The sequence below is a fragment of the Scyliorhinus torazame genome, chromosome 12 (genome assembly GCF_047496885.1).
Source record: "Scyliorhinus torazame isolate Kashiwa2021f chromosome 12, sScyTor2.1, whole genome shotgun sequence".
NCBI classification, from domain to species: domain Eukaryota; kingdom Metazoa; phylum Chordata; class Chondrichthyes; order Carcharhiniformes; family Scyliorhinidae; genus Scyliorhinus; species Scyliorhinus torazame.
Window position 1 is genome coordinate 6,080,923 of NC_092718.1, and position 22,100 is coordinate 6,103,022.

A 22,100-nucleotide genomic window follows, 5' to 3' on the forward strand; every position below is an offset into this window, starting at 1 on the left:
TGGAGATGCCGGCGTTGGACTGGGGTGAGCCAATAAGAAGTCTTACAACACCAAGTTAAAGTCCAACACGTTTGTTACGAATCACTAGCTTTCGGAGCGCATTCACCTGAGGAAGGAGCAGCGCTCCGAAAGCTAGTGATTCGTCACAAACCTGTTGAACTTTAACCTGGTGTTGTAAGAACTTCTTACTTTAAAAATGGTGTATGGGATCCAATCCCAGGATTCCCGCCCCCATTCCCATTTACTTTTTAAAAATAAATTTAGAGTGCCCAATTTAATTTTTCCAATTAAGGGGCTAAATTGCGTGGCCAATCCACCTAGCCTGCACAGAGAACATAGAACATAGAACATAGAACAATACAGCGCAGTACAGGCCCTTCGGCCCACGATGTTGCACCGAAACAAAAGCCATCTAACCTACACTATGCCATTATCATCCATATGTTTATCCAATAAACTTTTAAATGTCCTCAATGTTGGCGAGTTCACTACTGTAGCAGGTAGGGCATTCCACGGCCTCACTACTCTTTGCGTAAAGAACCTACCTCTGACCTCTGTCCTATATCTATTACCCCTCAGTTTAAAGTTATGTCCCCTCGTGCCAGCCATATCCATCCGCGGGAGAAGGCTCTCACTGTCCACCCTATCCAACCCCCTGATCATTTTGTATGCCTCTATTAAGTCTCCTCTTAACCTTCTTCTCTCCAACGAAAACAACCTCAAGTCCATCAGCCTTTCCTCATAAGATTTTCCCTCCATACCAGGCAACATCCTGGTAAATCTCCTCTGCACCCGCTCCAAAGCCTCCACGTCCTTCCTATAATGCGGTGACCAGAACTGTACGCAATACTCCAAATGCGGCCGTACCAGAGTTCTGTACAGCTGCAACATGACCTCCCGACTCCGGAACTCAATCCCTCTACCAATAAAGGCCAACACTCCATAGGCCTTCTTCACAACCCTATCAACCTGGGTGGCAACTTTCAGGGATCTATGTACATGGACACCTAGATCCCTCTGCTCATCCACACTTTCAAGAACTTTACCATTAGCCAAATATTCCGCATTCCTGTTATTCCTTCCAAAGTGAATCACCTCACACTTCTCTACATTAAACTCCATTTGCCACCTCTCAGCCCAGCTCTGCAGCTTATCTATATCCCTCTGTAACCTGCTACATCCTTCCACACTATCGACAACACCACCGACTTTAGTATCGTCTGCAAATTTACTCACCCACCCTTCTGCGCCTTCCTCTAGGTCATTGATAAAAATGACAAACAGCAACGGCCCCAGAACAGATCCTTGTGGTACTCCACTTGTGACTGTGCTCCATTCTGAACATTTCCCATCAACCACCACCTTTGGGTTGTGGGGGCGAAACCCACGCAGACACGGGGAGAATATGCAAACTCCACACGGTCAGTGACCCAGAGCCAGGATCGAACCTGGGACCTCGGTGCCGCGAGGCAGCAATGCTAACCACTGCATCACCGTGCTGCCCCCTCCCATTTACAACAATCTTTGTTGCCGCAGGATAAGGGTCTGGTTAGTGAGCCTTCATGTGGCATACCCGTCCCTGCCAGCTCCATTCTAGGGTGGACATTTCCAACCCACCCACAATTTCGATGAAGGTTCACGTTGTTAGTAGATGTGGTTCATGACACCTCAAAGGACGTTATGATCCACGGAGCAAACCCTAGTCTTGAGTCAGGAGCCATTCATCATTTCCTTTGAATTAGATTTTCATAAATCTGTCAGTTAATCAGAGCCATTCATACTAACAATGACAAGAAGCTATTATCCACTTCACATCTCTTAATTGTGTGTGAATAAACAAACAGGCATTGGAAAAAAAACTCTTCAAAGAAAAGTCTGGTGAATCATAGAATCATATAGAATCATAGAATTTACAGTGCAGAAGGAGGCCGTTTGGCCCACAGAGTCTGCACCGCCCCTTGGAAAGAGCACCCCACCCAAGCCCACCTGATCCACGTAACCCAGTAACCCCACCTAACCTTTTTTGGACACTAAGGACAATTTATCATGGGCAATCTACCTAACCTGCACATCTTTGGACTGTGGGAGGAAACCGGAGCACCCGGAGGAAACCCACGCAGACACGGGGAGAACGTGCAGACTCCGCACAGACAGTGAACCAAACCGGGAATCGGAAAGTCCCGCTGCTGGAATGCCAGTCCTGCCGGCAAGGATCAAACCACCTCTCTTACCGGCGGGAAAGGCGGCGTGGCTGGGCTCCGGGGTCCTGGGGGGGGGGGGGGGGGACGCGGGCCGATTTGGCCCCGGGGGGTGCTCCCACGGTGGCCTGGCCCGCGATCGGGGCCCACCGATCTGCGAGCGGGCCTGTGCCGTGGGGGCACTCTTTTCCCTCCGCCTCTTCCACAGCCTTCACCGTAAGAGACCCCCCCCCCCCGCGCATGCGCGGGGATGACGTCAGCAGCCGCTGACGCTCCCGCGCATGTGCGGACTTCCACCGGCTGGCGAAGTCCTTTCGGCCCCGGCTGGCGTGGCGCCAAAGGCCTTTCCCGCCGGTCGATGGGGCGCCAACCACTCCGGCGCGGGGCTAGCCCCTCAAGGTGAGGGCGTGGTCCCTAAAGGTGAGGAGAAATCCGCACCTTTGGGGTGGTCCGACGCCGGAGTGGTTCCCGCCACTCCATCCCGCTGGGACCCCCCGCCCCGCCGGGTAGGGGTGAATCCCGGCCCATGATTCACTTTAATGTATCTGCATTGAAAAGGGAATGTTGACAATGGGAATCCATGAATAATATTACAATTTTGATGAACCATGTGCTTTTTGTTACATTTTTAACAATATTATTTAGACAGCCGGTGTTGTTGGTGTGATTTGGGTGGGGAGGTGATTTGTGGTTTGACTTTGAGCTCTTTGGGGGAGGGGAATCTGATCAAGGAGGTGAAACATTACGATAGTGATATCAGGAAGAATCTCATCAATTTGTTGGAGGATAAACAGACCAGGAAACTCTCGAGGCACAGATTCATCCAATCAAAAGAATTGCCCAGTTCAGTAACACAGAAATGGAAAAACCGTTGAGATTCCAGGATGAATTAAACAGGATTAAAATCGCACCAACAGGGGGGATTTGATTAATGTTACACATCTGCAGTTCCATTATTGTAACAAGAGTGGAAGGACTCCCTCTCCTTCGCCACGATTGAAGTAAATGCTAAGAACCCAAATACGTAACTGTCTCCAATTACTCCGTGTATTCAGTAGCAGACAGTTTCTTACTCAGTATCAGTCATTCCAACTCATTGCCTTATTGTCAGCCACATTATAGATCACATCGAGGAGCAAGCCATCAGTGTCATGTGATGGTAACATTTATGAGAAACATTTTCTGCAAGATTTAAAAAAAAAAAATTAAGAGTATACAATTATTTAGTGTGTCCAATCCACCCACACTGCACACCTTTGGGTTGTGGGGGTGAGACCCACGCAGACACGGGGAGAATGTGCAAACTCCACACGGACAGTGACCCGGACCTGGGACCTTGGCGGCATGAGGTAGCAGTGCTAACCACTGCGCCACCCAGCATTTTCTGCAAGATACATGAAGCATTTTAATTTTCAGGTTCATGCAGTGAAGCATTTTGCTCTCTCACTGGCCCTGTGCTGATCTGTGCGTGACATTCCAAAATCCATAACCAAAACTGACGGCATTTCTGACGGCGTCAACACTTCGCCTCAGGATCAGAGAATCCCGCCCCCTGTGTTTGGTCACTTATTTGGAGTGGGATTGAGAGGTTCTGAGACAGTCCCTCGCTGAAAGTGAGGTCACCACATCAGCCTGCGACTATTGGGGTTGGCATAAAGTGTCTGTTTGATAGTAAAACATTCAATCTTTCTCCCAGCCAATAACATTTCAGATCTCTAGATTTTCTCAACAGGTTCTTTCAACTCCCTCATAGGCTACAAAATCAACTTGATGATTTCCTGCTCTTTTAGAGTCAGTTTCACCAATGTTTCAGGGTTCAAACTGAGCCAATGGGCCGATTAAATAGTCACACCTCGCCAATGTCACCCTAGTGCGGTTCACAACGGGTTTGACCAGAAGTTAGGCAGCTGAGGGATCCGTGCGGGGTTCAGAGGTAAATATAGCTCCCCACACCCCAACATGCCTGGGCACAAGCAGTGCCAACCTGTGCCAAGGGGTGCCAGTGTGTGTGTGTGTGTGTGTGAGGGGGATTGTCAGCGATCTGTTAGGTTTCAGACAGCACTGGATAAATGCAGATATTTCTATCACTTACTGTGGGAACAATCCTTCCCGATCCAGCCTGGGAAACACTGACAGGACCCGTCGATAGGATTGCAGGTGCCGTTGTTTGAACAGAAGCAAGCGCCAGAGCAGTCCTTGCCAAATCTTCCACTGGTACATACTTTGGAAAGGAAGACAAAAAGCAAACCAAATACGTTAACAAAGTGTTCACAGGCAAGGTGCTATGTGCCGAACCTAATTACTTATTAAAGGCTCACAATCTCAATCCTGCTGCCTCTGCCAGCCCAGATCCAACCCCTGCTTTCTGAGCCACTCCCTGGTTCCATTCCTGCCCCTCTTCTTGCATCTGCTCCATTCCCACTACTTCCTCCTTCCCACTTCCTGGTCCTGTGATATTTTTGGAAGAACGGTATAAACGAGGTGGAGTAGACAAAGCCGAGGAAATTCCCGGTATTGACTGGGAGTAAAAATCTCTTCCCTTCGCTCCTCACTGCAGGAACAGCCGTGTGAATGAGAACAGTATCAACAGTATTTAGGAGCAATCAGAAATTTCAAGTTTCAAAGATAGAATTAAAACAAATCAGTAACGCTGTCACCCGTTCAATAAAATATAATTTAATTTCTGTCTCCTTTGTTAAACTTTTATTAACCACCTCATCCAGAAACACTGAGCGGGATTCCCCGTCCGCTCCCCCACCGGGATTCCCCGTCCGCTCCCCCACCGGGATTCTCTGGGCGACATTCTCCGACCCCCGCCGGGTCGGAGAATCGCCGGGGGCCGGCGTGAATCCCGCCCCCGCCGGTTGCCGAAGTCTCCGGCACCGGATATTCGGCGGGGGCGGGAATCGTGCCGCGCCGGTTGGCGGGCCCCCCCCGCTCGATTCTCCGGCCCGGATGGGCCGAAGTCCCGCCGATAAATTGCCTGTCCCGCCGGCGTAAATTAAATCACCTACCTTACCGGCGGGACAAGGCGGCGCGGGCGGGCTCCGGGGTCCTGGGTGCCCCCACGGTGGCCTGGCCCGCGATTGGGGCCCACCGATCCGCGGGCGGGCCTGTGCCGTGGGGGCATTCTATCCCTTCCGCCTCCGCCATGGTCTCCACCATGGCGGAGGCGGAAGAGACTCCCTCCACTGCGCATGCGTGGGAAACTGTCAGCGGCCGCTGACGCTCCAGTGCATGCGCCGCCCGGAGATGTCATTTCCGCGCCAGCTGGCGGGGCAACAAAGGCCGTTTCCGCCAGCTGGCGGGGCGGAAATTCCTCCGGCGCCGGCCTAGCCCCTCAATGTTGGGGCTCGGCCCCCAAAGATGCGGAACATTCCTCACCTTTGGGGCGGCGCGATGCCCGTCTGATTGGCGCCGTTTCCGGAGAATTTCGCCCTCTGTCCGTTCACTCCGGCAGGATTCCCCATCGGCTCCCCCACCGGGATTCTCCGTCCGTTCACTCCGGTGGGAATCTCCGTCCGTTCACTCTGATGGGAATCTCCGTCCGTTCACTCCAGCGGGATTCTCCGTCTGTTCACTCCAGCGGGATTCACCGTCTGTTCCCCGGCTGGATTCTCCGACCGTTCACTCCGGCGGGATACTCCGTCCATTCACTCTGGTGGGATTCCCCGTCCATTCCCCCGGCGGGATTCCCCGTCCATTCGCCCCCCCGGGATTCTCCGTCCGTTCGCTCCCCCTGGATTCTCCGTCCGTTCGCTCCCCCGGGATTCTCCATCCATTCACCCCGTCGGGATTCTCCGTCTGTTCACTCCGGCGGGATTCTTCGTCTGTTCTCCCGGCGGGATTCTCCATCTGTTCACTCCGGTGGGATTTTCCGTCCGTTTGCTCCCCCGGGATTCTCCTTCCGTTCACTCCCCCGGGATTCTCCGTCCGTCCGATCCCTCGGGATTCTCCGTCCATTTGCTCCCCCGGGATTCTCCGTCTGTTCCCTCCGGCGGGATTCCCCGTCCACTCCCCTGGCGGGATTCTCCATCCGTTCACTCCGGTGGGATTTTCCATCCATTCACTCCGGTGGGATTCTCCGTCCGTTCCCCCGGCGGGATTCTCCGTCCGTTCAATCCAGCGGTGACGCGACCATCAATTCACACGACACGGAGAGTTGAAGTGAACAGTGGGTTTAACCAGCTAGAACTGTGCCTGCCTGCGACTGCTCAGCACTGAGAGCCGTCTACCAGACAGCAGGGGCGAAATTCTCCGTTATCGGCGCAAAGTCCGCCGATCGGCGCAAAAAACGGCGCAAATCCAACTTGCGTCACGCCGCAAATATCGTTGCGAAGTCTCCGGCCCTGAAATGGGCTAGCAGCGACGTGACGGGATCCGCGCTTGCTCACGTGGTTCACGCTGTGCAGCGTCATACACGCCGCACGCGTGACGGCTCATAGCGACGCGCTGCTCCCCCCCACCCGACCGGAACACCCGACCGGAACACCCGACCGGAACTCCCGACCGGAACACCCGACCGGAACACCCGACCGGAACACCCGACCGGAACTCCCGACCGGAACACCCGACCGGAACTCCCGACCGGAACACCCGACTGGATGGCTGGCCGCCGCTCAGCCCCGAGGTTCGAGTCACGCGATGTGGAGGCGCTCCTGGACGCGGTGGAGCAGAGGAGGGACGCCCTGTATCCCGGGCACGGCCGCAGAGTTGCCCCACGCCACAGCCGGCGTCTGTGGAGGGAGGTGGCAGAGGCCGTCACCGCTGTGGCCCTGACACCACGGACAGGCACCCAGTGCCACAAGAAGGTGAACGACCTCGTCAGGGCAGGCAGGGTGAGCCTCCCCATATCCCCCCTCCCCCATATCCCCCATATCGCCCCCTCCCCCATATCCCCCCTCCCCATATCCCCCCTCCCCCATATCCCCCATATCGCCCCCTCCCCCATATCCCCCCTCCCCCATATCGCCCCCTCCCCCATATCCCCCCTCCCCATATCCCCCCTCCCCCATATCCCCCCTCCCCCATATCCCCCATATCCCCCTCCCCCATATCCCCCTCCCCATATCCCCCATATCCCCCTCCCCCATATCCCCCATATCCCCCCTCCCCCATATCCCCCATATCCCCCCTCCCCCATATCCCCCATATCCCCCTCCCCCATATCCCCCATATCCCCCTCCCCCATATCCCCCCATATCCCCCCTCCCCCATATCCCCCTCCCCCATATCCCCCATATCCCCCCCATATCCCCCCTCCCCCATATCCCCCATATCCCCCCTCCCCCATATCCCCCCTCCCCCATATCCCCCCTCCCCCATATCCCCAAGTGAATCCAGCCCTAACCTGCAATACACGCGCAACCGATGGCGTGCATTCATATACCTGCCTAACAGTGTTGCCTTTTACCCCTGCCACCACCCCCCCACCCCACAGGAGAAGCGCGCACACAACAATAGGGAGCATGTGAGGACTGGAGGAGGGCCCGCTGATGAGAGGCCACTGACCGTACACGACGAAAGGGCCCTGGAACTGGCTGGCGGACCTGAGGACCGGGAGGTTGCTGATGCAGAGGTCGGGGGCGTACTAGCAAGTGAGCCACCGACAGCCCGTCCCCATATCCCCCCTCCCCTATATCCCCCTCCCCCGTATCACCTGATCACTGCCTGATGTCTAACCATGCATGCTTCATTGTGTATCGCAGGACCAAACGTCCAGGCACCCATCCCCGCAGATGCAGACCGCCCGCAGGATGCCCCTCGGAGGCCACGGGAGACGGAGAGACCCGCACCCTCCAGCATGCGACGCCCGCAGGATGCCCCTCGGAGACCACGGGAGACGGAGAGACCCGGACCCTCCGGCATGCGACGCCCGCAGGATGCCCCTCGGAGGCCACGGGAGACGGAGAGACCCGGACCCGCCGGCATGCGACGCCCGCAGGATGCCCCTCGCACACCACGGGAGACGGAGAGACCTGGAGCAACAGGGAGACGACGCCCCCGTCACGTGCGGGTGCGACGACGCAGGCGTGTGCCACCCAGCGACGAGAGGGGCAGCCACAGGCCCCCGTCACAGCCGAGCCAGGACACCACTACCCAGGACACCACTACCCAGGACACCACTACCCAGGACACCACTACCCAGGACACCCCTACCCCGGACACCCCTACCCGGGACAGCACTACCCAGGAAGACGAAATACCGGACAGTGACACAGAGAAGATGGGTGGAGACGAACCCCCACCCCAAAGTGCCGTGGACTCAGAGTGGGACGAAGAGCACGACACAATGCCACTGCTGTCACCAACACCCTCCACCATCGCAGAAACACTCACCTCGGTTGGGCACTTTAGTGATGAGGCGTCTGGTACACTCACTGGTGCGCACAACACAGCCGTCCCGGTACAGCCGGTGGAGGTAGGAGCAGCAGAGGGGCCGGGCGGACGGAGGGCAGCCCAGCCCAAGCAAACATCTGCTGCCCAGATGGATCCTGGGTTCCTGGAGTTACCACACCCACCCATAGATCCGATGCAACCACCGACCCGGAGACGAGCGAAGAGGGTGACGGGTGGCTTGCGGCGGCTGCAGTCGCAGGTGGAGGAGTCCACCCGCGTCCAGGAGCTGGGAGTGGTGCCGGTCATACGTGCCACCCAGGCCGACACTGCACGGGTGGCGTCCGCAGTGGAGGCAATGGGTATGACGGTGTCAGACATGGGGAACGGTTTGCGAGGCCTGGGGCTTTCCGTGCAGGCGGCGTCTGTGGCCCAGGACATGGCTGCCCTCTCACAGGAGGCCATGAGCCAGTGCCAGCGCCAGATGGCAGAGGCGCTCAACGCCATGGCCCAGTCTCTGCAGGCCATGGCCCAGTCTCTGCAGGCCATAGCCCAGTCTCAGCAGGCCATGGCCCAGTCTCAGCAGGCCATAGCCCAGTCTCTGCAGGCCATAGCCCAGTCTCAGCAGGCCATCACTGAGGGCATCGGCGCCATTGGCCATGTGCGAGCCGGCGTCGCACAGTCACAGACAGGGTTTGCCAATCCCCTGGGCTCCATGGCTGCAAACCTGCAGACCCCTGTCGATACCAGCACGGGCCTCCAGGACTGGCAGCGCCAGATGTCGGGGGGGGGGCGTCGGATGGCCAGTCCGTTTGCATCCCCCACCCATGTAGAGGCCTGGGGGCCATCGGGCACCCCGAGGGAGGAGGAGGTGCTGTGGTCCGTCCCGGGTCCCCCTGTAGGGGAGGTCCCAGATCACCACGACACCTCGGACTCCCCCCCTTCCGTCCCAGGTGCATCGGGTGGGCAACGGGCAGGACAGGCTGGCAGCTCGCCATCCCAGTTGCCCGGGCCGCAGACTGGCCCATCTAGGCCAGGACGCACCAGGAAACGGCCGCCAAAGGGATCCAGTGTCAGAGGGCAGGAATCACAGGAGTCCACCTCCAGTTCTGCTGTACCGTCTGGGGAACCACGTAGACGTAGTCAAACGGCCCGTAAGGCCAAACAACTAGACACTGAGTAAGTTGGCACGGGTGCTGGGCACAGATGAGTTTTAGGGGCTAGGGCACGTGCATGAACTCCTTTGGTTATTAAAGTCAATGTTACACCTACAGAAGCTGCCTTTGTGCTCTGTCCACTATCTCGCCGGCAGTGATAGTGGGACGGGCCCCGATCTCGTCGGCAGTGACAGTGGGACGGGCCTGATCTCGCCGGAGGTGATAGTGGGACGGGCCCCGATCTCGCCGGCAGTGATAGTGGGACGGGCCCGATCTCGCCGGCAGTGATAGTGGGACGGGCCCCGATCTCGCCGGCAGTGATAGTGGGACGGGCCCGATCTCACCGGCAGTGATAGTGGGATGGGCCCGATCTCGCCGACAGTGATAGTGGGACGGGCCCGATCTCGCCGGAAGTGATAGTGGGACGGGCCCCGATCTCGCCGGCAGTGGCAGTGAGACGGGCCCCGATCTCGCCGGCAGTGATAGTGGGACGGGCCCGGTCTCGCCGGCAGTGACAGTGGGACGGGCCAGATCTCGCCGGCAGTGATAGTGGGACGGGCCCGATCTCGCCGGCAGTGATAGTGGGACGGGCCCGATCTCGCCGGCAGTGATAGTGGGACGGGCCCGGTCTCGCCGGCAGTGACAGTGGGACGGGCCAGATCTCGCCGGCAGTGATAGTGGGACGGGCCCGATCTCGCCGGCAGTGATAGTGGGACGGCCCCGATCTCGCCGGCAGTGATAGTGGGACGTGCCCCGATCTCGCCGGCAGTGATAGTGGGACGGGCCCGATCTCGCCGGCAGTGACAGTGGGACGGGCCCCGATCTCGCCGGCAGTGATAGTGGGACGGGCCCGATCTCGCCGGCAGTGATAGTGGGACGGGCCCCGATCTCGCCGGCAGTGATAGTGGGACGGGCCCGATCTCGCCGGCAGTGACAGTGGGACGGCCCCGATCTCGCCGGCAGTGATAGTGGGACGGGCCCGATCTCGCCGGCAGTGACAGTGGGACGGGCCCGATCTCGCCGGCAGTGACAGTGGGACGGCCCCGATCTCGCCGGCAGTGATAGTGGGACGGGCCCCGATCTCGCCGGCAGTGATAGTGGGACGGGCCCGATCTCGCCGGCAGTGACAGTGGGACTTGCCCGATCTCGCCGGCAGTGACAGTGGGACGGCCCCGATCTCGCCGGCAGTGATAGTGGGACGGGCCCCGATCTCGCCGGCAGTGATAGTGGGACGGGCCCGATCTCGCCGGCAGTGACAGTGGGACGGCCCCGATCTCGCCGGCAGTGATAGTGGGACGGCCCCGATCTCGCCGGCAGTGATAGTGGGACGGGCCCGATCTCGCCGGCAGTGATAGTGGGACGGGCCCGATCTCGCCGGCAGTGACAGTGGGACGGGCCCGATCTCGCCGGCAGTGATAGTGGGACGGGCCCCGATCTCGCCGGCAGTGATAGTGGGACGGGCCCCGATCTCGCCGGCAGTGACAGTGGGACGGGCCCGATCTCGCCGGTAGTGATAGTGGGACGGGCCCGATCTCACCGGCAGTGATAGTGGGACGGGCCCCGATCTCGCCGGCAGTGACAGTGGGACGGGCCCGATCTCGCCGGCAGTGATAGTGGGACGGGCCCCGATCTCGCCGGCAGTGATAGTGGGACGGGCCCCGATCTCGGCGGCAGTGATAGTGGGACGGGCCCGATCTCGCCGGCAGTGATAGTGGGACGGGCCCCGATCTCGCCGGTAGTGATAGTGGGACGGGCCCCGATCTCGCCGGCAGTGACAGTGGGACGGGCCCCGATCTCGCCGGCAGTGACAGTGGGACGGGCCCCGATCTCGCCGGCAGTGATAGTGGGACGGGCCCCGATCTCGCCGGCGGTGATAGTGGGACGGGCCCCGATCTCGCCGGCAGTGATAGTGGGACGGGCCCCGATCTCGCCGGCAGTGATAGTGGGACGGGCCCGATCTCGCCGGCAGTGATAGTGGGACGGGCCTTGATCTCGCCGGCAGTGACAGTGGGACGGGCCCCGATCTCGCCGGCAGTGACAGTGGGACGGGCCTTGATCTCGCCGGCAGTGACAGTGGGACGGGCCCCGATCTCGCCGGCAGTGACAGTGGGACGGGCCCGATCTCGCCGACAGTGACAGTGGGACGGGCCTTGATCTCGCCGGCAGTGACAGTGGGACGGGCCCCGATCTCGCCGGCAGTGACAGTGGGACGGGCCCGATCTCGCCGACAGTGATAGTGGGACGGGCCCGATCTCGCCGGCAGTGATAGTGGGTCGGGCCCCGATCTCGCCGGCAGTGATAGTGGGACGGGCCCCGATCTCGCCGGCGGTGATAGTGGGACGGGCCCCGATCTCGCCGGCAGTGATAGTGGGACGGGCCCCGATCTCGCCGGCAGTGATAGTGGGACGGGCCCGATCTCGCCGGCAGTGATAGTGGGACGGGCCCCGATCTCGCCGGCAGTGATAGTGGGACGGGCCCCGATCTCGCCGGCAGTGATAGTGGGACGGGCCCCGATCTCACCGGCAGTGATAGTGGGACGGGCCCGATCTCGCCGGCAGTGATAGTGGGACGGGCCCCGATCTCGCCGGCAGTGATAGTGGGACGGGCCCGATCTCACCGGCAGTGATAGTGGGACGGGCCCCGATCTCGCCGGCAGTGACAGTGGGACGGGCCCGATCTCGCCGGCAGTGATAGTGGGACGGGCCCGATCTCGCCGGCAGTGACAGTGGGACGGGCCCCGATCTCGCCGGCAGTGATAGTAGGACGGGCCCCGATCTCGCCGGCAGTGACAGTGGGACGGGCCCCGATCTCGCCGGCAGTGATAGTGGGACGGCCCCGATCTCGCCGGCAGTGACAGTGGGACGGGCCTTGATCTCGCCGGCAGTGACAGTGGGACGGGCCCCGCTCTCGCCGGCAGTGATAGTGGGACGGGCCCCGATCTCGCTGGCGGTGATAGTGGGACGGGCCCCGATCTCGCCGGCAGTGATAGTGGGACGGGCCCCGATCTCGCCGGCGGTGATAGTGGGACGGGCCCCGATCTCGCCGGCAGTGATAGTGGGTCGGGCCCAATCTAGCCGGCAGTGATATTGGGACGGGTCCCGATCTCGCCGGCAGTGATATTGGGACGGGTCCCGATCTCGCCGGCAGTGATAGTGGGACGGGCCCGATCCCGCCGGCAGTGATAGTGGGACGGGCCCCGATCTCACCGGCAGTGATAGTGGGAGGGCCCCGATCTCGCCGGCAGTGATAGTGGGATTGGCCCGATCTCGCCGGCAGTGACAGTGGGACGGGCCCGATCTCGCCGGCAGTGATAGTGGGAGGGCCCCGATCTCGCCGGCAGTGATAGTGGGACGGGCCCGATCTCGCCGGCAGTGATAGTGGGACGGGCCCGATCTCGCCGGCAGTGATAGTGGGACGGGCCCCGATGTCGATGGCAGTGATAGTGGGACGGGCCCGATCTTGCCGGCAGTGATAGTGGGACGGGCCCGATCTCGCCGGCAGTGATAGTGGGACGGGCCCCGATCTCTCTGGCAGTGATATTGGGACGGGCCCCGATCTCGCCGGCAGTGATAGTTGGACGGGCCCGATCTCGCCGGCAGTGATAGTGGGACGGGCCCGGTCTCGCCGGCAGTGACAGTGGGACGGGCCCCGATCTCGCCGGCAGTGACAGTGGGACGGGCCCCGATCTCGCCGGCAGTGATAGTGGGACGGGCCCGATCTCGCCGGCAGTGATAGTGGGACGGGCCCGATCTCGCCGGCAGTGATAGTGGGACGTGCCCGATCTCGCCGGCAGTGATAGTGGGACGTGCCCGATCTCGCCGGCAGTGATAGTGGGACGGCCCCCGATCTCGCCGGCGGTGATAGTGGGACGGGCCCGATCTCGCCGGCAGTGACAGTGGGACGGCCCCGATCTCGCCGGCAGTGATAGTGGGACGGCCCCGATCTCGCCGGCAGTGATAGTGGGACGGGCCCGATCTCGCCGGCAGTGATAGTGGGACGGGCCCGATCTCGCCGGCAGTGACAGTGGGACGGGCCCGATCTCGCCGGCAGTGATAGTGGGACGGGCCCCGATCTCGCCGGCAGTGATAGTGGGACGGGCCCCGATCTCGCCGGCAGTGACAGTGGGACGGGCCCGATCTCGCCGGTAGTGATAGTGGGACGGGCCCGATCTCACCGGCAGTGATAGTGGGACGGGCCCCGATCTCGCCGGCAGTGACAGTGGGACGGGCCCGATCTCGCCGGCAGTGATAGTGGGACGGGCCCCGATCTCGCCGGCAGTGATAGTGGGACGGGCCCCGATCTCGGCGGCAGTGATAGTGGGACGGGCCCGATCTCGCCGGCAGTGATAGTGGGACGGGCCCCGATCTCGCCGGTAGTGATAGTGGGACGGGCCCCGATCTCGCCGGCAGTGACAGTGGGACGGGCCCCGATCTCGCCGGCAGTGACAGTGGGACGGGCCCCGATCTCGCCGGCAGTGATAGTGGGACGGGCCCCGATCTCGCCGGCGGTGATAGTGGGACGGGCCCCGATCTCGCCGGCAGTGATAGTGGGACGGGCCCCGATCTCGCCGGCAGTGATAGTGGGACGGGCCCGATCTCGCCGGCAGTGATAGTGGGACGGGCCTTGATCTCGCCGGCAGTGACAGTGGGACGGGCCCCGATCTCGCCGGCAGTGACAGTGGGACGGGCCTTGATCTCGCCGGCAGTGACAGTGGGACGGGCCCCGATCTCGCCGGCAGTGACAGTGGGACGGGCCCGATCTCGCCGACAGTGACAGTGGGACGGGCCTTGATCTCGCCGGCAGTGACAGTGGGACGGGCCCCGATCTCGCCGGCAGTGACAGTGGGACGGGCCCGATCTCGCCGACAGTGATAGTGGGACGGGCCCGATCTCGCCGGCAGTGATAGTGGGTCGGGCCCCGATCTCGCCGGCAGTGATAGTGGGACGGGCCCCGATCTCGCCGGCGGTGATAGTGGGACGGGCCCCGATCTCGCCGGCAGTGATAGTGGGACGGGCCCCGATCTCGCCGGCAGTGATAGTGGGACGGGCCCGATCTCGCCGGCAGTGATAGTGGGACGGGCCCCGATCTCGCCGGCAGTGATAGTGGGACGGGCCCCGATCTCGCCGGCAGTGATAGTGGGACGGGCCCCGATCTCACCGGCAGTGATAGTGGGACGGGCCCGATCTCGCCGGCAGTGATAGTGGGACGGGCCCCGATCTCGCCGGCAGTGATAGTGGGACGGGCCCGATCTCACCGGCAGTGATAGTGGGACGGGCCCCGATCTCGCCGGCAGTGACAGTGGGACGGGCCCGATCTCGCCGGCAGTGATAGTGGGACGGGCCCGATCTCGCCGGCAGTGACAGTGGGACGGGCCCCGATCTCGCCGGCAGTGATAGTAGGACGGGCCCCGATCTCGCCGGCAGTGACAGTGGGACGGGCCCCGATCTCGCCGGCAGTGATAGTGGGACGGCCCCGATCTCGCCGGCAGTGACAGTGGGACGGGCCTTGATCTCGCCGGCAGTGACAGTGGGACGGGCCCCGCTCTCGCCGGCAGTGATAGTGGGACGGGCCCCGATCTCGCTGGCGGTGATAGTGGGACGGGCCCCGATCTCGCCGGCAGTGATAGTGGGACGGGCCCCGATCTCGCCGGCGGTGATAGTGGGACGGGCCCCGATCTCGCCGGCAGTGATAGTGGGTCGGGCCCAATCTAGCCGGCAGTGATATTGGGACGGGTCCCGATCTCGCCGGCAGTGATATTGGGACGGGTCCCGATCTCGCCGGCAGTGATAGTGGGACGGGCCCGATCCCGCCGGCAGTGATAGTGGGACGGGCCCCGATCTCACCGGCAGTGATAGTGGGAGGGCCCCGATCTCGCCGGCAGTGATAGTGGGATTGGCCCGATCTCGCCGGCAGTGACAGTGGGACGGGCCCGATCTCGCCGGCAGTGATAGTGGGAGGGCCCCGATCTCGCCGGCAGTGATAGTGGGACGGGCCCGATCTCGCCGGCAGTGATAGTGGGACGGGCCCGATCTCGCCGGCAGTGATAGTGGGACGGGCCCCGATGTCGATGGCAGTGATAGTGGGACGGGCCCGATCTTGCCGGCAGTGATAGTGGGACGGGCCCGATCTCGCCGGCAGTGATAGTGGGACGGGCCCCGATCTCTCTGGCAGTGATATTGGGACGGGCCCCGATCTCGCCGGCAGTGATAGTTGGACGGGCCCGATCTCGCCGGCAGTGATAGTGGGACGGGCCCGGTCTCGCCGGCAGTGACAGTGGGACGGGCCCCGATCTCGCCGGCAGTGACAGTGGGACGGGCCCCGATCTCGCCGGCAGTGATAGTGGGACGGGCCCGATCTCGCCGGCAGTGATAGTGGGACGGGCCCGATCTCGCCGGCAGTGATAGTGGGACGTGCCCGATCTCGCCGGCAGTGATAGTGGGACGTGCCCGATCTCGCCGGCAGTGATAGTGGGACGGCCCCCGATCTCGCCGGCGGTGATAGTGGGACGGGCCCCGATCTCGCCGGCGGTGATAGTCGGACGGGCCCGATCTCACCGGCAGTGACAGTGGGACTTGCCCGATCTCCCCGGCAGTGATAGTGGGACGGGCCCGATCTCGCCGGCAGTGATAGTGGGACGGGCCCCGATCTCGCCGGCAGTGATAGTGGGACGGGCCCCGATCTCGCCGGCAGTGATAGTGGGACGGGCCCGATCTCGCCGGCAGTGATAGTGGGACGGGCCCGATCTCGCCGGCAGTGATAGTGGGACGGGCCCGATCTCGCCGGCAGTGATAGTGGGACGGGCCCCGATCTCGCCGGCAGTGACAGTGGGACGGCCCCGATCTCGCCGGCAGTGATAGTGGGACGGGCCCGATCCCGCCGGCAGTGATAGTGGGACGGGCCCGATCTAGCCGGCAGTGACAGTGGGACGGGCCCGATCTCGCCGGCAGTGATAGTGGGACGGGCCCGATCTCGCCGGCAGTGACAGTGGGACGGGCCCGATCTAGCCGGCAGTGACAGTGGGACGGGCCCGATCTCGCCGGCAGTGATAGTGGGACGGGCCCGATCTCGCCGGCAGTGATAGTGGGACGGGCCCGATCTAGCCGGCAGTGACAGTGGGACGGGCCCCGATCTCGCCGGCAGTGATAGTGGGACGGGCCCCGATCTCGCCGGCAGTGATAGTGGGACGGGCCCAATCCCGCCGGCAGTGATAGTGGGACGGGCCCGATCTAGCCGGCAGTGACAGTGGGACGGGCCCCGATCTCGCCGGCAGTGGTAGTGGGACGGGCCCTGATCTCGCCGGCAGTGATAGTGGGACGGGCCCGATCTCGCCGGCAGTGATAGTGGGACGGGCCCGATCTAGCCGGCAGTGACAGTGGGACGGGCCCCGATCTCGCCGGCAGTGGTAGTGGGAAGGGCCCTGATCTCGCCGGCAGTGATAGTGGGATGGGCCCGATCTAGCCGGCAGTGATAGTGGGACGGGCCCGATCTCGCCGGCGGTGATAGTGGGACGGTCCCCGATCTCGCCGGCAGTGACAGTGGGACGGGCCCTGATCTCGCCGGCAGTGATAGTGGGATGGGCCCGATCTCGCCGGCAGTGATAGTGGGACGGGCCCGATCTCGCCGGCAGTGACAGTGGGACGGGCCCGATCTCGCCGGCAGTGATAGTGGGACGGGCCCCGATCTCGCCGGCGGTGATAGTGGGACGGTCCCCGATCTCGCCGGCAGTGATAGTGGGACGGGCCCGATCTCGCCGGCAGTGACAGTGGGACGGGCCCGATCTCGCCGGCAGTGACAGTGGGACGGGCCCCGATCTCGCCGGCAGTGACAGTGGGATGGGCCCGATCTCGCCGGCAGTGACAGTGGGACGGGCCCCGATCTCGCCGGCAGTGATAGTGGGATGGGCCCCGATCTCGCCGGCAGTGACAGTGGGACGGGCCCGATCTCGCCGGCAGTGATAGTGGGACGGGCCCCGATCTCGCCGGCAGTGATAGTGGGACGGGCCCGATCTCGCCGGCAGTGATAGTGGGACGGGCCCGATCTCGCCGGCAGTGATAGTGGGACGGGCCCGATCTCGCCGGCAGTGATAGTGGGACGGGCCCCGATCTCGCCGGCAGTGATAGTGGGACGGGCCCCGATCTCGCCGGCAGTGATAGTGGGACGGGCCCGATCTCGCCGGCAGTGATAGTGGGACGGGCCCCGATCTCGCCGGCAGTGATAGTGGGACGGGCCCGATCTCGCCGGCAGTGATAGTGGGACGGGCCCGATCTCGCCGGCAGTGATAGTGGGACGGGCCCCGATCTCGCCGGCAGTGATAGTGGGACGGGCCCGATCTCACCGGCAGTGATAGTGGGACGGGCCCCGATCTCGCCGGCAGTGACAGTGGGACGGGCCCGATCTCGCCGGCAGTGATAGTGGGACGAGCCCCGATCTCACCGGCAGTGATAGTGGGACGGGCCCGATCTCGCCGACAGTGATAGTCGGACGGGCCCCGATCTCGCCGGCAGTGATAGTGGGACGAGCCCCGATCTCACCGGCAGTGACAGTGGGACGGGCCCGATCTCGTCGGCAGTGATAGTCGGACGGGCCCCGATCTCGCCGGCAGTGATAGTGGGACGGGCCCGATCTCGCCGGCAGTGATAGTGGGACGGGCCCCGATCTCGCCGGCAGTGATAGTGGGACGGGCCCCGATCTCGCCGGCAGTGACAGTGGGACGGGCCCGATCTTGCCGGCAGTGACAGTGGGACAGGCCCCGATCTCGCCGGCAGTGATAGTGGGACGGGCCCCGATCTCGCCGGCAGTGACAGTGGGACGGGCCCCGATCTCGCCGGCAGTGACAGTGGGACGGGCCCCGATCTCGCCGGCAGTGATAGTGGGACGGGCCCGATCTCGCCGGCAGTGACAGTGGGACGGCCCCGATCTCGCCGGCAGTGATAGTGGGACGGGCCCGATCTCGCCGGCAGTGATAGTCGGACGGGCCCCGATCTCGCCGGCAGTGATAGTGGGACGGGCCCCGATCTCGCCGGCAGTGACAGTGGGACGGGCCCCGATCTCGCCGGCAGTGACAGTGGGACGGGCCCCGATCTCGCCGGCAGTGATAGTCGGACGGGCCCCGATCTCGCCGGCAGTGATAGTGGGACGGGCCCCGATCTCGCCGGCAGTGACAGTGGGACGGGCCCCGATCTCGCCGGCAGTGACAGTGGGACGGGCCCCGATCTCGCCGGCAGTGATAGTCGGACGGGCCCCGATCTCGCCGGCAGTGATAGTGGGACGGGCCCCGATCTCGCCGGCAGTGATAGTGGGACGGGCCCCGATCTCGCCGGCAGTGACAGTGGGACGGGCCCCGATCTCGCCGGCAGTGACAGTGGGACGGGCCCCGATCTCGCCGGCAGTGATAGTGGGACGGGCCCCGATCTCGCCGGCAGTGATAGTGGGACGGGCCCCGATCTCGCTGGCGGTGATAGTGGGACGGGCCCCGATCTCGCCGGCAGTGACAGTGGGACGGGCCCGATCTCGCCGACAGTGATAGTGGGACGGGCCCGATCTCGCCGGCAGTGATAGTGGGTCGGGCCCCGATCTCGCCGGCAGTGATAGTGGGACGGGCCCCGATCTCGCCGGCGGTGATAGTGGGACGGGCCCCGATCTCGCCGGCAGTGATAGTGGGACGGGCCCCGATCTCGCCGGCAGTGATAGTGGGACGGGCCCGATCTCGCCGGCAGTGAAAGTGGGACGGGCCTTGATCTCGCCGGCAGTGATAGTGGGACGGGCCCGATCTCGCCGGCAGTGACAGTGGGACGGGCCCCGATCTCGCTGGCGGTGATAGTGGGACGGGCCCCGATCTCGCCGGCAGTGACAGTGGGACGGGCCCGATCTCGCCGACAGTGATAGTGGGACGGGCCCGATCTCGCCGGCAGTGATAGTGGGTCGGGCCCCGATCTCGCCGGCAGTGATAGTGGGACGGGCCCCGATCTCGCCGGCGGTGATAGTGGGACGGGCCCCGATCTCGCCGGCAGTGATAGTGGGACGGGCCCCGATCTCGCCGGCAGTGATAGTGGGACGGGCCCGATCTCGCCGGCAGTGATAGTGGGACGGGCCCCGATCTCGCCGGCAGTGATAGTGGGACGGGCCCCGATCTCGCCGGCAGTGATAGTGGGACGGGCCCCGATCTCACCGGCAGTGATAGTGGGACGGGCCCGATCTCGCCGGCAGTGATAGTGGGACGGGCCCCGATCTCGCCGGCAGTGATAGTGGGACGGGCCCCGATCTCGCCGGCAGTGACAGTGGGACGGGCCCGATCTCGCCGGCAGTGATAGTGGGACGGGCCCGATCTCGCCGGCAGTGACAGTGGGACGGGCCCCGATCTCGCCGGCAGTGATAGTAGGACGGGCCCCGATCTCGCCGGCAGTGACAGTGGGACGGGCCCCGATCTCGCCGGCAGTGATAGTGGGACGGCCCCGATCTCGCCGGCAGTGACAGTGGGACGGGCCTTGATCTCGCCGGCAGTGACAGTGGGACGGGCCCCGCTCTCGCCGGCAGTGATAGTGGGACGGGCCCCGATCTCGCCGGCAGTGATAGTGGGACGGGCCCCGATCTCGCCGGCGGTGATAGTGGGACGGGCCCCGATCTCGCCGGCGGTGATAGTGGGACGGGCCCCGATCTCGCCGGCAGTGATAGTGGGACGGGCCCCGATCTCGCCGGCGGTGATAGTGGGACGGGCCCCGATCTCGCCGGCAGTGATAGTGGGTCGGGCCCAATCTAGCCGGCAGTGATATTGGGACGGGTCCCGATCTCGCCGGCAGTGATATTGGGACGGGTCCCGATCTCGCCGGCAGTGATAGTGGGACGGGCCCGATCCCGCCGGCAGTGATAGTGGGACGGGCCCCGATCTCACCGGCAGTGATAGTGGGAGGGCCCCGATCTCGCCGGCAGTGATAGTGGGATTGGCCCGATCTCGCCGGCAGTGACAGTGGGACGGGCCCGATCTCGCCGGCAGTGATAGTGGGAGGGCCCCGATCTCGCCGGCAGTGATAGTGGGACGGGCCCGATCTCGCCGGCAGTGATAGTGGGACGGGCCCGATCTCGCCGGCAGTGATAGTGGGACGGGCCCCGATGTCGATGGCAGTGATAGTGGGACGGGCCCGATCTTGCCGGCAGTGATAGTGGGACGGGCCCGATCTCGCCGGCAGTGATAGTGGGACGGGCCCCGATCTCTCTGGCAGTGATATTGGGACGGGCCCCGATCTCGCCGGCAGTGATAGTTGGACGGGCCCGATCTCGCCGGCAGTGATAGTGGGACGGGCCCGGTCTCGCCGGCAGTGACAGTGGGACGGGCCCCGATCTCGCCGGCAGTGACAGTGGGACGGGCCCCGATCTCGCCGGCAGTGATAGTGGGACGGGCCCGATCTCGCCGGCAGTGATAGTGGGACGTGCCCGATCTCGCCGGCAGTGATAGTGGGACGTGCCCGATCTCGCCGGCAGTGATAGTGGGACGTGCCCGATCTCGCCGGCAGTGATAGTGGGATGTGCCCGATCTCGCCGGCAGTGACAGTGGGACGTGCCCGATCTCGTCGGCAGTGACAGTGGGACGTGCCCGATCTCGTCGGCAGTGACAGTGGGACGGGCCCCGATCTCGCCGGCAGTGATATTGGGACGGGCCCCGATCTCGCCGGCAGTGATAGTGGGACGGGCCCGATCTCGCCGGCAGTGATAGTGGGACGGGCCCGATCTCGCCAGCAGTGATAATGGGACGGGCCCGATCTCGGCGGCAGTGATAGTGGGACGGGCCCGATCTCGCCGGCAGTGATATTGGAATGGGCCCCGATCTCGCCGGCAGTGATAGTGGGACGGGCCCGATCTCGCCGGCAGTGACAGTGGGACGGTCCCCGATCTCGCCGGCAGTGATAGTGGGACGGGCCCCGATCTCGCCGGCAGTGATAGTGGGACGTGCCCCGATCTCGCCGGCAGTGATAGTGGGACGGGCCCGATCTCGCCGGCAGTGACAGAGGGACGGGCCCCGATCTCGCCGGCAGTGACAGTGGGACGGACCCGATCTCGCCGGCAGTGACAGTGGGACGGGCCCGATCTCGCCGGCAGTGATAGTGGGACGGGCCCGATCTCGCCGGCAGTGATAGTGGGACGGGCCCGATCTCGGCGGCAGTGATAGTGGGACGGGCCCGATCTCGGCGGCAGTGATAGTGGGACGGGCCCGATCTCGCCGGCAGTGATAGTGGGACGGGCCCCGATCTCGCCGGCAGTGACAGTGGGACGGGCCCCGATCTCGCCGGCAGTGATAGTTGGACGGGCCCGATCTCGCCGGCAGTGATAGTGGGACGGGCCCGATCTCGCCGGCAGTGATAGTGGGACGGGCCCCGATCTCGCCGGCAGTGATAGTTGGACGGGCCCCGATCTCGCC

General features: G+C 63.6%; 1 protein-coding gene and 1 long non-coding RNA gene across 14 annotated transcripts in view; one reads left to right on the top strand and one right to left on the bottom strand.

Moving 5' to 3' along the window:
- Positions 1–22,100, bottom strand: part of megf11 (multiple EGF-like-domains 11) — a 664,461-nt gene that overhangs the window by 80,538 nt on the left and 561,823 nt on the right. For all 13 annotated transcript variants that reach the window (XR_011933847.1, XR_011933846.1, XM_072470335.1 and 10 more), the window contains one exon: positions 4,291–4,419. Coding sequence is in view for 11 of the 13 variants with exons in the window: in XM_072470335.1 (XP_072326436.1) it covers positions 4,291–4,419 (129 nt within the window). In the remaining 2 variants the exon portion in view is untranslated. The remainder of the gene's footprint in view (positions 1–4,290; positions 4,420–22,100) is intronic.
- LOC140387362 (uncharacterized) overlaps positions 1–22,100 on the top strand; it is a 133,943-nt gene that overhangs the window by 18,010 nt on the left and 93,833 nt on the right. The gene's annotated exons all lie outside the window — the stretch shown is intronic.